The sequence below is a fragment of the Cherax quadricarinatus genome, chromosome 20, assembly GCF_038502225.1.
Source record: "Cherax quadricarinatus isolate ZL_2023a chromosome 20, ASM3850222v1, whole genome shotgun sequence".
NCBI classification, from domain to species: Eukaryota; Metazoa; Arthropoda; class Malacostraca; order Decapoda; family Parastacidae; genus Cherax; species Cherax quadricarinatus.
Genome location: NC_091311.1, coordinates 42,330,653 through 42,347,402, shown reverse-complemented (window position 1 = coordinate 42,347,402; position 16,750 = coordinate 42,330,653). Strand labels below are relative to the sequence as shown.

The following is a 16,750-nucleotide window of genomic DNA, read 5'->3' as shown; positions in this document are numbered from 1 at the left end:
ACCATTCAGCCCGGACTTTTTATGTTCCCATCTGTTGTAGAAAGCTTCCAGGTTTTCTATGAAAGCAGCTTTGATGTTGACCTCTTTTAATACCCTTGTGATTTTAGTCCACAGATTTATCTCATTTGGGCATACCCAAAAACACTTCCCTGTTTTAATACTGCTTGTAGCTAGTTTTGCTGAGTAATTCTGAGCAAATGAGCGACTCTTGTGACATACAGGTCAACAACCCACTTGTTGCCTGTTCTGTCTCATCTGAACACAACAACCAAATTCTGTAAATTCAACATTGTAATCTTTATAGAGAATAAACTTTGAATTTGAATTTGAATTTGAATCTGAACATGTACCCTGGGATCCATATTTCGTTGCCAAAGTGATGTTGTATATGAGTCCCGCAAAAATTGCAGTTGACTCTGTGATTAGTCCATTGATGAAAGGTATTTTGTTGGTTGATGGTTTTAGACCATGTATATTTGCGACGGGAGGGTGAATTTGGGAGCGCTTGAGGTTCCTAAACCTGTATTCCCTGGAACGCAGGCGGGAGAGATACATGATTATATACACCTGGAAAATCCTAGAGGGACTAGTACCGAACTTGCACACGAAAATCACTCACTACGAAAGCAAAAGACTTGGCAGACGATGCAACATCCCCCCAATGAAAAGCAGGGGTGTCACTAGTATGTTAAGAGACCATACAATAAGTGTCAGGGGCCCGAGACTGTTCAACTGCCTCCCAGCATACATAAGGGGGATTACCAACAGACCCCTGGCAGTCTTCAAGCTGGCACTGGACAAGCACCTAAAGTCAGTACCTGACCAGCCGGGCTGTGGCTCGTACGTTGGTTTGCGTGCAGCCAGCAGTAACAGCCTGGTTGATCAGGCTCTGATCCACCAGGAGGCCTGGTCACAGACCGGGCCGCGGGGGCGTTGACCCCCGGAACTCTCTCCAGGTAAACTCCAGTGGAACGGAATCCCCTCAAAGAAGGTTTCTTGATGCTGGTGAGGGGCTCTTGATCTAGGGAATTGGATCTGTGCTACAGTTCCCTGAGTACCTTCCACATCCCCCCACAGGCGCTGTATAATCCTACGGGTTTAGCGGAGGGAATGATGAGTGGTGGGAGGGAGGGAGGATTTTGTTGTGGGAGGGTTTGCTGGTGGGAAAGGAGTGGGAGGGAGGTAAAGAAGGGGATGTGGGAGGGATGGATGGTTGGTTCAATTCAATTCAATTCAAAGTTTATTCTCTATAAGGATTACAATGCTGAGTTTACAGAAATTTGGTTATTGTTTGTGGGAGGGACGGATGGTATGGTGTTGGAGGGTGATTTCGGTGGAAGGGAGGGATGGTGGAGAGGGAAGGATTGAGGGAGGGAGGGATGGGTGGTGGGAGGGTGAATTGGGAGATAAATGGGGGGTGCCCATGTGAAAACAGTGACAGGCAGCAGCAGCTGAGCCATGCGCACTTATTTACAACAATCATACTGATGTATGGTTTTGGTGTATATACGGTAAGTAGTGTTAATATATAGTTATCTCCATCTCATCCCTTATAGAGAATAAACTTGAATTGGTTATACAAATAGAGGGAAGCAGGCTGGTGGTCCCTCAGACAATGAAGGAATATATAAAATACAGACACAATAAATGAAGACAAATGCAGTGTAATGTGATACTTTATTAACAATGTTTCACTCACGTTGGGCTTCATCAAGTCACAGATCTGTGGGGTAAACGTTGTTAGTAAAGGATGGCATTATACAGTATTTGTGGCCATCCTCAGGCAGGATCAGGTGTGCACTCATAAACTGTGACTTTCGTTATCACAATATGAGTTCAGCACCCGTGCTGGTGCACAGTGTATGAAAAATAATACCCCATTTATATTCAGTTTTCTCTCAAAACCTAAATATACCAATGAAGGGAAGCAGAGGATATATAAATTTTGAAGTCCCTCAATTGGTATGTACGATATGCATTATTTACAGTATATAATAGGTACTTACAATTTAGCCCTGATAAGACAGGATATAAAAACACTGCCTGTAAAAACATTAATGGAGTACTGAAGTAGGCCTACCTCACTACTCATGCAGTACCCATGCTAGGTGGGTTCAACTTGTACCCAACCACAGGATATGGAAACACTACATGTATTGACTACTGGTGCAGAAAAAATAATTTGCTGCCATCTGTGACCCCTCAAGGAAGGTTCCTTGATGTTGGTGAAGGGCTCTTGATTTAGGGAATTGGATCTGTGCTCCAGTTCCCCGAATTAAGCCTGAATGCCTTCCAAATGTGGCCAAATTCTGGCCACAAAATAGAGCGAAACACCAACGTCAAAGACCTGGGAGTGATCATGTCGGAGGATCTCACCTTTAAGGACCATAACATTGTATCAATCGCATCTGCTAGAAAAATGACAGGATGGATAATGAGAACCTTCAAAACTAGGGAGGCCAAGCCCATGATGACACTCTTCAGATCACTTGTTCTATCTAGGCTGGAATATTGCTGCACACTAACAGCACCTTTCAAGGCAGGTGAAATTGCCGACCTAGAAAATGTACAGAGAACTTTCACGGCGCGCATAACGGAGATAAAACACCTCAATTACTGGGAGCGCTTGAGGTTCCTAAACCTGTATTCCCTGGAACGCAGGAGGGAGAGATACATGATTATATACACCTGGAAAATCCTAGAGGGACTAGTACCGAACTTGCACACGAAAATCACTCACTACGAAAGCAAAAGACTTGGCAGACGATGCACCATCCCCCCAATGAAAAGCAGGGGTGTCACTAGCACGTTAAGAGACCATACAATAAGTGTCAGGGGCTCGAGACTGTTCAACTGCCTCCCAGCACACATAAGGGGGATTACCAACAGACCCCTGGCAGTCTTCAAGCTGGCACTGGACAAGCACCTAAAGTCAGTTCCTGATCAGCCGGGCTGTGGCTCGTACGTTAGTTTGCGTGCAGCCAGCAGCAACAGCCTGGTTGATCAGGCTCTGATCCACCAGGAGGCCTGGTCACAGACCGGGCCGCGGGGGCGTTGACCCCCGGAACTCTCTCCAGGTAAACTCCAGGTAAACATCCCCCCCCAGGCGCTGTATAATCCTCCGGGTTTAGCGCTTCCCCCTTGATTATAATAATAATAATAATGCCATCTGTGAGGCCTGAACATATACAACCCATCCTTTAATAACTGTGTAACACTTTAACATAGGGTTTGTAGCTCATTTTTATGTTAAAATGGGATAGGCTAGGTTACAACAGAAAAACTATAAATATAAAATGAAAGCCAATAAGATAGTTTACCACATAAACTGGAAATGGGCAGCCACTGGGCACGACTCCTGTAATTGTCATATTTCACTTGATCAAGGCTTTATCAACAGTGACCCATTTGACTTTTTACAACAGTGCCATGTTGTCTGGTTAAGAGGACAGGCTACCTTTCTACATCCTGTAAGCCCCTCAGGGAAGGTTCCTTGGTGCCAGTGAAGGGCTTCTGATCCAAGGCAGGATCTAATCTACTCTTGATTGAACCTGATTACCTCTGATTCCTCCAGGCATTGTAAATACCCTATGGGTTTTGCACTTCCTCCTGAATATATTAATAATAATAATAATAATAATAAAAAAATACATCCTGTAAAATTTAAATAGAGTTTTAGTGCTTGCTTTTGAATATAATAATATTTATGATACAGTACTTAACAGTGATTGGAAGTAATCATGTAAGCACCTTTTTATCATTGTTATTCAATAAATTATTATTTATTCATGAAACAGATTTATCCGTTATCTATTAATGGTTCTGGAGATTATCTTTCCCATGGCAAAGTCTCAGACCAGGTCTCCTAGATTCGAAAGAAAATACAGCATTACGGGATTAAGAACTATTAAGAAGCACATAGGAAAGTAAAGGTATGTATATACTGTATGTAAGTAGAAGTTTGTAATGAGTTACCTGTCGTTTCAAGTGTTCATGAGACAAAATACAGCTCATTTATCCTGCCAGAATGCAAAAATATTTGATAAGATGGTAATATCTACCAATCTGTACTACCTGTAATTTCATCATTATTATTTCCACAAGCTTTTTCTCTGACACAAATCACTATCATCTGGATTGTGCTACACCAAGTCCTAAGTTTCTAAGTTTATTTATAAATGAAGAAGCTATACTTCTCCAGTTGATCTTGAATTTTTATTATAAAATAAAATAAAATATTTATTTCTTTGCTAAGGTTACAATGTGTGTTTTCATATCATAGTATGGTTGGAGCAATGAAAGCCACTATCGTGCTTATGTATTACAGGCAGACTTAACCTAATACTTATAGACTACTTAAGTCTAGACAGGTGAAGAGTGGTATAATTGTCAATATTCACTCTATTGTTAATATGAGGTAGTACAAATTGTGACAATCTTGCAGTTTTAAGTTCGAAATTAGGTTCTCTTACAATGGTAGAATACAAATACACATGTATTCTATATTTCACTCTTATTATTAATATGAGGTAGTACAATTTATGATACAATCAATTTATGGTAGAGAGCACCCAGGGCTCTGATGTAATCGGCTGATATTTTAAAATGTTCGTGTTATGGAATTTTATTATAATCCTGAGTTGCATAATGTATCGCAGTTGATATTTTTTTCTTAATTTGCCAGAATGATTGAAGAGTTATTGATTATGTGATATCAAACAGAATAATTTTTAAATAAGGCTCACACAAACTTCTTTAACTCTGCTGACGTGATACATATACAGTTCTTTACTGGGTATAGAGTCCATTCAGCTAGTTGTAGAAAAAAATTAAATTTCATTATACAGTTTTGTTAAAATTCTGATTTGCCTTTGTAGAATCCTATCAGATTGAGCATGTCGGGGTTGAGTATACCAATTCACCCTATTACGCACAACCCGACTGAAGCTTGGGAGCAGATTAAACCCACACAACGAGTTATCAAGCTAAATGTCAAAACTCCCACAACTCCACAGAATGAAAATATGGTAAGATGGTTTGCTTTGTAGTGAATAAAAAAAGCATATAGTGGGTCTGGTGATGTTGCCCTGTTTCCTACAAAATTGTTCCTTCAGGGTGCCTTGATGCTTGTGAAAGGCTTGTCATCCCTCCCTTTGGATCAAATTTGATTATCTCCCAAGATTCCTATAACTCATGTTGATATAGCATTTCCTCATGATTGCAATAATAATTCTCCAAAAGTATAGTACTAGATTTCATTATAATGTGTTAGTGAAGAAAAAATAGAAGTTGTATACAGATCAGGATTAGAATTTTATACCTGAAGAATACAGTAGTGCATTAATTTTCTGAGCATGTGCATATGCATGTGTGAGCTATACATATGTAGTAGAAACACTGCTCACTAGAGGTCTGTAGTCAGTGCACCTTGTTGGAAGAAGACATAAAATGCAAACACTAAGAAATTTTATTGATCCTGGGACCTTGGTCACTCCAAATGTATATATGGGTAGGAAGACATGAGCTTATATGTATAGTCAGGAAGGCACCTGAGTGTCAAGGAGGTAAGTTGGTTTAAATTCTTAAATAGCTTTAACCACCTAACCTCACTGCCAATCCGGTATGTTCTGATTATACAAAATTATATAATCCTACCCTTATGCATATTTGAATTGTCTAAGGTCCTGTGATCAAAATGTTTCTAATAAAATGTTTTAATGTTCGTATTTTGTGTCTTTATCCAACTACCTGTTGGTATTATATACCATTTTTACCAATGTACTTTGTGACTGTAAGGGAAGCAGCAGGTTAAAACAGATCCCGTTTGTCTAGTTATGGCTAATGTTTTGTTTTTATTTGATTCCACACTTTTATATTGTTTGATGGCTTAAGAATTTTTTTCATTGCTGTGGAATTTTATCTTGGGAGAGGAGTAACCTACTGAGTAGTATACAGTTCAGATTTTGGTCTAAAGATTCCTGTACAGCATACCAAATGTACCTACCATCCGACTTACGACCTGCTCGACTTACGACCACTCGACTTAGGACCGTGTTTTTTATGCCAAATTTCTGGGAAATAAACAACTATTTGTTGTACACAGTGTTTATCCTAAACCTTACAGTATAAAATACAGTACTAACAACATAAAAAGTAAAGTAAAACATGAAATACCAAAATAAAACAATAAAATAAAGTCATGACAAAAATGTTTTGTTGATATTCAGTAGTAAAGTTCGACTTACGACCATTTCGACTTACGACCGGTTTCTCGGAACCGAACTCGGTCGTAAGTCGGATGGTAGGTGTATATTAAGCTAATGTGACAGTCACAGAAATTATTCAGGAACAATGGATGGGCAGATTCATTGATCTAGTTTTTCAGGTTTTTGATGCTGGGGAGGCTCTTGATACAAGGAATTGTACCTGTCCACCCTTTCATATAATGGAACCTGATTGTCTGCCATTCCCCAAGCACTGTATGATCCTTAAGGGTTTAGAGCTTGCCAGTGGATATAATATAGCACAAATAGTGGTGAAAGACTGAAATACTGTAAATTGAAATTGGAGGTAGTAAGTGCTACAACCATCAGGAACTAAAAAAAAAAAAAAAAAAGATGAACATAATAATGAAGATGAGACACCAGTAGTATAGTTCTGTTCCTGTAGCTATGAATAAGCACTTACATAATTTATCTTTCCACCACCTCATTTTCTTATCATGACATACATTCAGTGGCCACTTTATTAGATACACCCTTCTGGTACTGAGCATGGCACCCATTTGCCCTTACAACAGCCTGAATTCTTTGTGGCATGGATTCAACAAGGCACTGGAGACATTCTTTAGGGATTCTGGTTCATGATGACATGATAACATCGTACAGTTGTTGCAGATTTGTCAGCTGCACATTTATGCTGTGAATCTCCCATTTCATCACATCCCAAAAGTTTATGCCAAATTCTGACCTTACCACCTGCATGTCACAGTAGGAATTATGATTCATCAGACCAGATGACATTTTTCCAATCTTCAGCTGTCCAGATTTGGTGAGCCTGTACCCACTGTAGCCTTAGTTTCCTGTTCTTAGCTGACAGGAGTGGAACCCAGTGTGATCTTTTGCTGCTGTTCCCATCCACTTCAAGGTTCAATGTGTTGTGCATTCAGAAATGCTCTTCTGTATACTACTGTTGTAATGTTTACTTGGAGAGGGTTTCAGGGGTTAATGCCCCCGTGGCTCAGTCTGAGACCAGGCCTCGTGGTGGATCAGGGTCTGATTAACCAGGCTGTTACTACTGGCTGCACACAAACTGACGTATGAACCACAGCCCGGTTGGTCACGTTCTGACTTTAGGTACCTGTCCAGTGCCTTCTTGAAGACAGCCAGGGGTCTATAGGTAATCCCCCTTATTTATGCTGGGAGGGAGTTGAACATTCGTGGGCCCCAGACACTTATTGTGTTGTCTCTCAGTGTACTCATGGTGCCCCTGCTTTTTATCAGGAATGTTGCATCTCCTGCCGAGTCTTTTGCTTTCATAGGGAGTGATTTTCACGCGCAAGTTTGGTACTAATCCCTCTAGGATTTTCCAAGTGTATATTATCATGTATCTCTCTCGCCTGCGCTCCAGGGAATACAGATCAAGGGCCTTCAACCATTCCCAGTAATTTAGGTGCCTTATCGTATTTATGTGTGCCGTGAAAGTTGTGTGTACACTTTCCAGGTAAGCAGTTTTCCCTGCCTTGAAAGGGGCAGTTAGTGTACAGCAGTATTCCAGCCTATAGAGAACAAGCAATTTAAAGAGAATCATCATGGGCTTGGTGTGTGGTTATTTGAGTTACTGTTGCTTTCCTGTCATCTTGAATCAGTCTGGCTATTCTTCTCTTACCTTTCTTATTATCAAGGTGCTTTTTTTTTTTAGCAAATCGGCCGTATCCCACCAAGGCAGGGTGGCCCAAAAAGAAAAACGAAAGTTACTCTTTTTAAATATAGTAATTTATACAAGAGAAGGGGTTACTAGCCCCTTGCCCCCGGCATTTTAGTCACCTCTTACAACACGCATGGCTTACAGAGGAAGAATTCTGTTCCACTTCCCCATGGAGAAAACAATAATTATAAGATAATAAGAACTGCTGCTCACTGGATGATTGGTTTCTCTCACCATTCTCTGTAGACTGTAGAGACTATTGTGCATGAAAATCCTAGATCAGCAGTTTTTGAGATACTCAAACTACCCTGTCTGGCACCAATAATCACTATGATCAAAGTTACCTAGATCACATTTCTTCCACATTCTGATTTTTGTCTGAACAACAACTGAACCTCTTGACCATGTCTACATGCTTTTGGGCATTGAGGCACTGCCATGTATTGGCTGATTACATATTTACAGTAATGAGCAGGTGTACCTATTAAAATGGCCACTGAGTGAATAGGATATGTTGTTTCAGTATAGTCTTTGAAAATTTTTTACACCATATCATTGCCACATATTTTCTGTCCAATAATAATTCACATTCAAATTCAAATTCTTTGCATAGTATACAATGTGTAGTTTACATGTAGTAAAATATTGTGATGCACAAAGAAAGCTACTTATATGCATGAGCATACATGATGTGTAAAATTAAATATAAAATTGATAATGTAGTACATTGGATCCACACTTGTAATTACCATAGTATATAGTTCTGAACTCTTAGCATACATTTCTGCAGAATAAAAACACCATGTCATTTCTAACACCACACATATAATATTCAAACATACTGTACTGCACTGTATCTATGAATTATCTGGGGTTCGAAGCAATTTGTCCTGCTTAAGCCATTTTGTGCATAATTTTTTTTTTTAACATTTGGTAAAACAGTATTTGCCTTTCAGTTAAGATTTGTGTGCATGAGTGACACGCATTGCCTCACCTCCCACCTTCAGTTTGAGATCCCTGATGGAGATGTCTTTGTTCATGCTGGAGACTTTACACGGTGTGGCAGTGCAATAGAAATTGAAGAATTCAACAGTTGGATAGGTGAGGTTTTAACTGAAGTATGTGTTTGTTTTGTTAAATTGCATATTGGTTATGGTATTTAATATTATTTTTTAAATATAGTGACACAGATCTTTTTAAGTTACTAATACAGTACAGCATTTTATGTTGAGCAATTTGTCAAGATGTGTGTTTTTATTTCCTCTGTCTTTTACATTAAATAATTAGTCTGCTTATTTAATTTTAGCATGAATTAATTTATTTCTATGTCTCCCTCTCTGTATATCTATACACTATGACTCAAGGTCAGAATCCCAGTGGTAACTCTTGAAGGCATTAACCATGACATAATGCTTCTATTGTGCACTTTGTCAAGTGGTAGGTTGGTAAGTTATGTGGTAGGTTGGTAAATTAGGTAGTAAGTTGGTAAGTTAGGTGGTAGGTTGGTAAATTAGGTGACGATAGGTTGGTAAGTTAGATGATAGGTTGATAAGTCAGATAATTTTTTTTTTTATGTGCTGGGAGGATTGCCAATTTTTTATTCTTACTGTCTCATGAACATGTAAGATGGCAAACTTCTACTTTTTTTTTTTTTTCAACAAGTCGGCCGTCTCCCACCGAGGCAGGGTGATTTCTACTTACTTCTACTTACATTCAATATATACATACCTTTACTTCCCTATGTGCTTCTTAATAGTTCTTAATCCCATAATATTTACTTTCCATTCTAGGAGACCTGGTCTTGGACCAGGCTGTTGGAAGGATTATCCCCAGAACCTTTAATGGAAAACAGGTACCATGACTAAGTGAAAGTCTGTAGCTTGGCACATGTGTGCAGTATAAGTGATATTAAAACATTTACTATGTTTCAGGTTCACTTCCTCACAAGCATAAAGTGGTTATTGCTGGAAACCATGAACTTAGTTTTGATCCCAAGTTTACATGCGGCCCAGCAGCCCGACAGCAACACAAAAACGCACACACAGGTACTTTCCAAGTTTTTAAAATGTGCACATGATACAGTATCTTATATTTTTTTGCTAATGGATAGATTTTCCTTTTTTGAGATGAATACAATATGGTACTTGAAAATATTTTTTTTCACTCTTTGCTTTCAGACAACAACTTGAGAATACAGTGGACCCCTGACTTATGATATTAATTCATTCCAGAAGTCTGTTCGGGTGCCGTTACCGAACGAATTTGTTCCCATAAGGAATATTGTAAATTAGATTAGTCCGTTTCAGACCCCCAAAAATACACGTACAAAAGCACTTATAAAAATACACTTACATAATTTTCGAGTTGGGAGCTTATTGTAAGGTGGGGGTCCACTGTATTAGCACACTTGTCCTAGTGCCCAAGAAAAAATTTTCATTACTGGACAGTAACAACAAATTTGCTGTTTTGCTTCCCTTTTGGTACACACTTTACTTAATATTAGGCAATGTGCAGAAGAGATAACATTTATGTAGTGAAGGGATTTTTTTTTTTTAACATGTCAGCCATTTCCCATTGAGGTAGGGTGACTTAAAAAGAAAGAAAAAACTTTCATCATCATTCAGCACTTTCACCATGACTTACATATAATCACTGTCTGCAGAGGCACTCAGATACAACAGTTTAGACATCCCTTCAAACTGCCAATATCCCAGACCCCTCCTTTAAAGTGCAGGTATTGTATTTCCCACCTCTGGCTCACCAGTTTCCCTGAATCCCTTAACAAAATATTAACCTGTTCACATTTCACCAGCTCGTCAGGTTCCAAAAACCATTCATCTCCATTCACTCCTATCTAACATGCTCACCCATGTCTGCTGTATGTCAAGCCCGCACACAAAAGCTCTCTTACTGCCTCCATCCTTTCCTATGATGACCCCTACTCCTCCTCCCTTCCACTACAGATTTATACTTCCAAGTCATCCTATTTTGTTCCAGTGTTACAATAATAGTGACAGCCTTAGATGTCATTGTAACACAAAGAGTATACATGTATATAAAACACTCAGTATCTTTAAGATACTTGAAACTTTATAAAGTTTCCAGACATAATCAAGAGAGATGTGGAGCTCATGGAGGATGTAAACAAACAGAATGGTGTGCAGATGCTGTAATAACGAGTCAGGAGCCATATAAAAAAATTTTTGGGTGTAATCTGAAATGTCTGTATTAGTAAAGTGCCATAAAATGGGGCACTCTTGTACTGTACAGTAATCGGAATTGCTCTTCTACAGTCATTTGCAAATTTTGAAGTATGATCAAAATTAAAAGTTTTGGAAAATATTCTGTTGGCAAATGTCTACATTTGAGAACTTTTCCAGATTTAAACTCTTCATTAAAAATATTAAATTTTCTAAACTTTTACCAAATTTTTAATTTCCAAAATTTGAAATATTATTCTAAATTATTACTCTTCTTTTCAGAATTTGGGAAATTTAAATATAAAAAATCTGAATAAGCAAAATTATTGTAAATTAGTTTAATTTATCAATGTTTATATTTGGGCAACTGGTGGAGGACTGATAAACGAGATCCCTGACTTGGGCATAGAGCGTGCAAAGCTGAAGGCTGCCGTTGAAGCAGAAAACACCGTCAACTTGATCACCAATGCTACATATTTACAGGATGAACCTCTTACTATATGTGGCATTAAGCTCTATGGAACACCCTGGTATGTATGAAAATTATTTCTTCAAGCTCTGCAGTTTATCATAGTTTTAAGATATGGTATACGTATATTTAATCTTGATCATCTATAATGTTTAAAGGTAGTAGGTTGGTAGACAACAATCACCCAGGAAGGTACTACCGTCTTGCCAAGTGAGTGTAAAACGAAAGCCTGTAATTGTTTTACATGATGGTAGGATTGCTGGTGTCCTGTCTGTCTCATAAATATGCAAGATTGCAGGTACGTCTTGCTACTTCTACTTACACTTAATTCACACTACACATACGTGTACAAGCATATATATACACACCCCTCTGGGTTTTCTGCTATTTTCTTTCTAGTTCTTGTTCTTGTTTATTTCCTCTTATCTCCATGGGGAAGTGGAACAGAATTCTTCCTCCGTAAGCCATGCGTGTTGTAAGAGGCGACTTAACTGCCGGGAGCAAGGGGCTAGTAACCCCTTCTCCTGTATATATTACTAAATGTAAAAGGAGAAACTTTCGTTTCTCCTCTTGGGCCACCCCGCCTCGGTGGGATACGGCCGGTGTGTTGAAAAAAGGAAGGATCTATAATGTTTATATGAAAAATATTTGGATTAAAGTTGTTTGTATATGACACACTTCTGAATGTAAGTAATTTAGACAAGTAATTAAGTCATGTAGTTTACATACTGTACCAAAGAATGAGAAATTAAAATAATTGACAACTGAGTATATATTGAGTGAGAGCACAAGATATTATACTAAAGATAAACTATATACAGTGGACCCCCGGTTTACAATATTATTTCATTCCAGAAGTATGTTCAGGTGCCAGTAGTGAACGAATTTGTTCCCATAAGGAATGTTGTGAAGTAGATTAGTCCATTTCAGACCCCCAAACATACACGACTAAACGCACTAACATAAATACACTTACATAATTGGTTGCATTGGGCGCTGATCGTAAAGCGGGGGTCCACTGTAATTATTAAAGAGTCCATAACTAAAATATCAGAGAATGGAAGAAGCTGAGTTAGTGCAGTGTTTGAGCTAGGTGATAAAAGTTAGATTATATGTTGGTGGATAAAAGGTTGATGGGTAGGCTTCAGGATGTACATGTTTATAGAGGGGCAACTGATATATCGGATAATTATTTGGTTGTAGCTACAGAATAAGAGGTAGATGGGACAAAAGGAAAATGGCAAAAACAAGTAAGAGAGAGTTGAAAGTGTATAAACTAAGTGAGGAGGAAGTTAGGGTGAGATATAAGCAACTATTGGCAGAAAGGTGAGCTAGTGCAAGTATGAGTAGTGGGGAGGTTGAAGAGGTTTGGAATAGTTTTAAAAATGCAGTATTAGAATGTGGGGCAGAAGTTTGTGGCTATAGGAGGGTGGGTGCAGGAGGAAAGAGGAGTGATTTGTGGAATGATGAAGTAAAGGGTGTGATAAAAGAGAAAAAGGTAGCTTATGAGAGATTTTTACAAAGAAGAAGTGTTATAAGAAGAGCAGAGTATATGGAGAGTAAAAAGAAAGGTGAAGAGAGTGGTGAGAGAGTGTAAAAGGAGAGCAGATGATAGAGTGGGAGAGGCACTGTCAAGAAATTTTGATGAAAATAAGAAAAAAATTTGGAGTGAGATAAACAGGTTAAGAAAACCTTGGGAACGAATGGATTTGTCAGTTAAAAACAGATTAAGGGAGTTAGTAGATGGGGAGATGGAGGTATTGGGTAGATGGCGAGAATATATTGAGGAACTTTTAAATGTCGATGAAGAAAGGGAGTCAGTAATTTCATGCACTGGCCAGGGAGGTATACCATCTTTTAGGAGTGGTGGAGAGCAGGATGTGAGTGTGGAGGAGATGCATGAGGCATTACATAGAATGAAAGTGAGTAAAGCAGCTGGAACTGATGGGATAATGACAGAAATGTTAAAAGCATGGGGAGATATAGTGTGTGTGATGAATGGTTTTGAAAACCGACAAGTTGAAGAATTGAGACACTTACGTAACATACGGGAATCTTTATTGAAGAAATGTTTCGCCACACAGTGGTTTTAACAGTCCAATACAAAGTAGAAAGAAGGGAATGTATGAAAGTACAGTGGTACCAACACTCTTATATGGGAGTGAAGCTTAGGTTGTAAATGCTGCAGCAAGGAGGCGGTGGAGATGTCTTGTCTAAGGGCAGTGTATGGTGTAAATATTATGCAGAGAATTCGGAGTGTAGAAATTAGGAGAAGGTGTGAAGTTAATAAAAGTATTAGTCAGAGGGCTGAAGAGGGGTTGTTGAAGTGGTTTGGTTATTTAGAGAGAATGGATCAAAGCAGAATGACATGGAGAGCATATAAATCTGTAGGGGAAGGAAGGCGGGGTAATGTCGTCCTCGAAAATGTTGGAGGGAGGAGGTAAAGGAGGTTTTGTGGGCGAGGGGCTTGGACTTCCATTAAGCATGCATGAGCGTGTTAGATAGGAGTGAATAAGGACAAATGGTATTTGGGACCTGACGAACTGTTGGAGTGTGAGCAGGGTAATATTTAGTAGGTTGGTAGACAGCAACCACCCAGGGAGGTACTACCGTCCTACCAAGTGAGTGTAAAACGAAAGCCTGTGATTGTTTTACATGATGGTAGGATTGCTGATGTCTTTTGTCTGTCTCATAAATATGCAAGATTACAGGTATGTCTTGCTACTTCTACTTACACTTAGGTCACACTACACATACATGTACACATTTATTTATACACACTCATCTGAGTTTTATTATGGGGAATCAAATTCAAAATGGGAATTGACACAGTTACTTTTTGCTGATGATACTGTGCTTATGGGAGATTCTAAAGAAAAATTGCAAAGGTTAGTGGATGAGTTTGAGAATGTGTGTAAAGGTAGAAAGTTGAAAGTGAACATAGAAAAGAGTAAGGTGATGAGGGTATCAAATGATTTAGATAAAGAAAAATTGGATATCAAATTGGGGAGGAGGAGTATGGAAGAAGTGAATGTTTTCAGATACTTGGGAGTTGACGTGTCGGCGGATGGATTTATGAAGGATGCGGTTAATCATAGAATTGATGAGGGAAAAAAGGTGAGTGGTGCGTTGAGGTATATGTGGAGTCAAAAAACGTTATCTATAGAGGCAAAGAAGGGAATGTATGAAAGTATAGTAGTACCAACACTCTTATATGGATGTGAAGCTTGGGTGGTAAATGCAGCAGCGAGGAGATGGTTGGAGGCAGTGGAGATGTCCTGTCTAAGGGCAATGTGTGGTGTAAATATTATGCAGAAAATTCGGAGTGTGGAAATTAGGAGAAGGTGTGGAGTTAATAAAAGCATTAGTCAGAGGGCAGAAGAGGGGTTGTTGAGGTGGTTTGGTCTTTTAGAGAGAATGGATCAAAGTAGAATGACATGGAAAGCATATAAATCTATAGGGGAAGGAAAGAGGGGTAGGGGTCGTCCTCGAAAGGGTTGGAAAGAGGGGGTAAAGGAGGTTTTGTGGGTGAGGGGCTTGGACTTCCAGCAAGCGTGCATGAGCGTGTTAGATAGGAGTGAATGGAGACGAATGATACTTGGGACCTGACGATCTGTTGGAGTGTGAGCAGGGTAATATTTAGTGAAGGGATTCAGGGAAACCGGTTATTTTCATATAGTCGGACTTGAGTCCTGGAAATGGGAAGTACAATGCCTGCACTTTAAAGGAGGGGTTTGGGATATTGGCAGTTTGGAGGGATATGTTGTGTATCTTTATATGTGTATGCTTCTAAACTGTTGTATTCTGAGCACCTCTGCAAAAACAGTGATAATGTGCGAGTGTGGTGAAAGTGTTGAATGATGATGAAAGTATTTTCTTTTTGGGGATTTTCTTTCTTTTTTGGGTCACCCTGCCTCGGTGGGAGACGGCCGACTTGTTGAAAAAAAAAATAAAAAAAAAATTCAGGGGAAACCAGTTATTTTTATATAGCCGGACTTGAGTACTGGAAATGGGAAGTACAATGTCTGCACTTTAAAGGAGGGGTTTGGGATATTGGCAGTTTGGAGGGATATGTTGTATGTATATCTTTATACATATATATGCTTCTAAAGTGTTGTGTTCTGGGCACCTCTACAAAAACAGTGATTATGTGTGAGTGAGGTGAAAGTGTTGAATGATGATGAAAGTATTTTCTTTTTGGAGATTTTCTTTCTTTTTAGGTCACCCTGCCTCGGTGGGAGATGGCCAACTTGTTAAAAAATATATATATATAGATCAGGGTGAAAATTCATAAATTACTTTATTTATATTTTTTATAATAAAAAGAAGGTAATGTAAAGAGGAAGACTAGAGACTTTGTGTAATATTTTATTTTTATAAAAAAAAAAAATGGATTTTAAAGGTTTTATGTGCTATATGCTATAACAACTAGTATATTTTAGTGATTTCTGGCCTTCCTTTTCCAGATTCCCATCTTTTTATTTACTTTTTGCTCTTCTCTACAGGCAACCCGAGTTTTGCAACTGGGCATTTAATTTACCGAGGGGTAAGCAGTGTTTAGATAAATGGGATGCTATACCTGCTGAAACCGATGTCCTTATCACTCACACTCCGCCTGTTGGTCATGGAGACTTGTGCTGTACAGGGGTCAGGGCTGGATGTGTTGAGCTGCTTTCAACTGTTCAAAGCCGGGTCAAACCCAAATACCACGTATTTGGTCATATTCATGAAGGTTAGTTAATTCATTGAGGAGTTTTCAAGTAGTCAGCTTTATTCAAAAGGATTGATCAGTTACGGTAAATATGAAAGACTACACTTCTCCGAAGAACATTTATAATAATATGGTTTGTTATTTGTGTAAATACAGCATGTTAAATTTGAAAAAGTGCTTCATTACAAATAATGAGTAACTCAAATTGTTGCGTAATGGCATAATTGCTTCATTAACCTGTTAGCTGGACTTAGAGTCCTGGAGGTGTGAAATACAGTGCCTTCACTCTGAAGTAGGGGTGGGGATATTTACAGTTTTGAACTGTAGTATTGGTGCTCCTCTGGCAAGACAGTGATGGAGTGATTGATGGTGAAAAAGTTTCTTCTTTTTTTTTTGGGGAGTCACCTTACCTCGGTGGGAGATGGCCGGTCTATTGAAAAAAAA

General features: G+C 38.9%; 1 protein-coding gene across 6 annotated transcripts in view; it reads left to right on the top strand.

Moving 5' to 3' along the window:
- Nucleotides 1-1,377: 1,377 nt before the first annotated feature.
- The window catches only part of LOC128700825 (metallophosphoesterase MPPED2), a 32,516-nt gene continuing 17,143 nt past the window's right edge, over nucleotides 1,378-16,750 (top strand). For 3 of the 6 annotated variants that reach the window (XM_070087003.1, XM_070087000.1, XM_070086999.1), the window contains exons 1-6: nucleotides 1,383-1,511; nucleotides 4,878-5,027; nucleotides 8,883-9,027; nucleotides 9,858-9,973; nucleotides 11,499-11,656; nucleotides 16,101-16,327. In XM_070087003.1, coding sequence (XP_069943104.1) covers nucleotides 1,488-1,511; nucleotides 4,878-5,027; nucleotides 8,883-9,027; nucleotides 9,858-9,973; nucleotides 11,499-11,656; nucleotides 16,101-16,327 — 820 coding nt within the window. In that variant the 5' untranslated portion in view covers nucleotides 1,383-1,487. Of the gene's footprint in view, nucleotides 1,512-1,549; nucleotides 1,963-3,797; nucleotides 3,933-4,877; nucleotides 5,028-8,882; nucleotides 9,028-9,857; nucleotides 9,974-11,498; nucleotides 11,657-16,100; nucleotides 16,328-16,750 lie in introns of those variants that run through there. The other 3 variants (XM_070087001.1, XM_070087002.1, XM_053794290.2) reach the window with 3 other exon arrangements.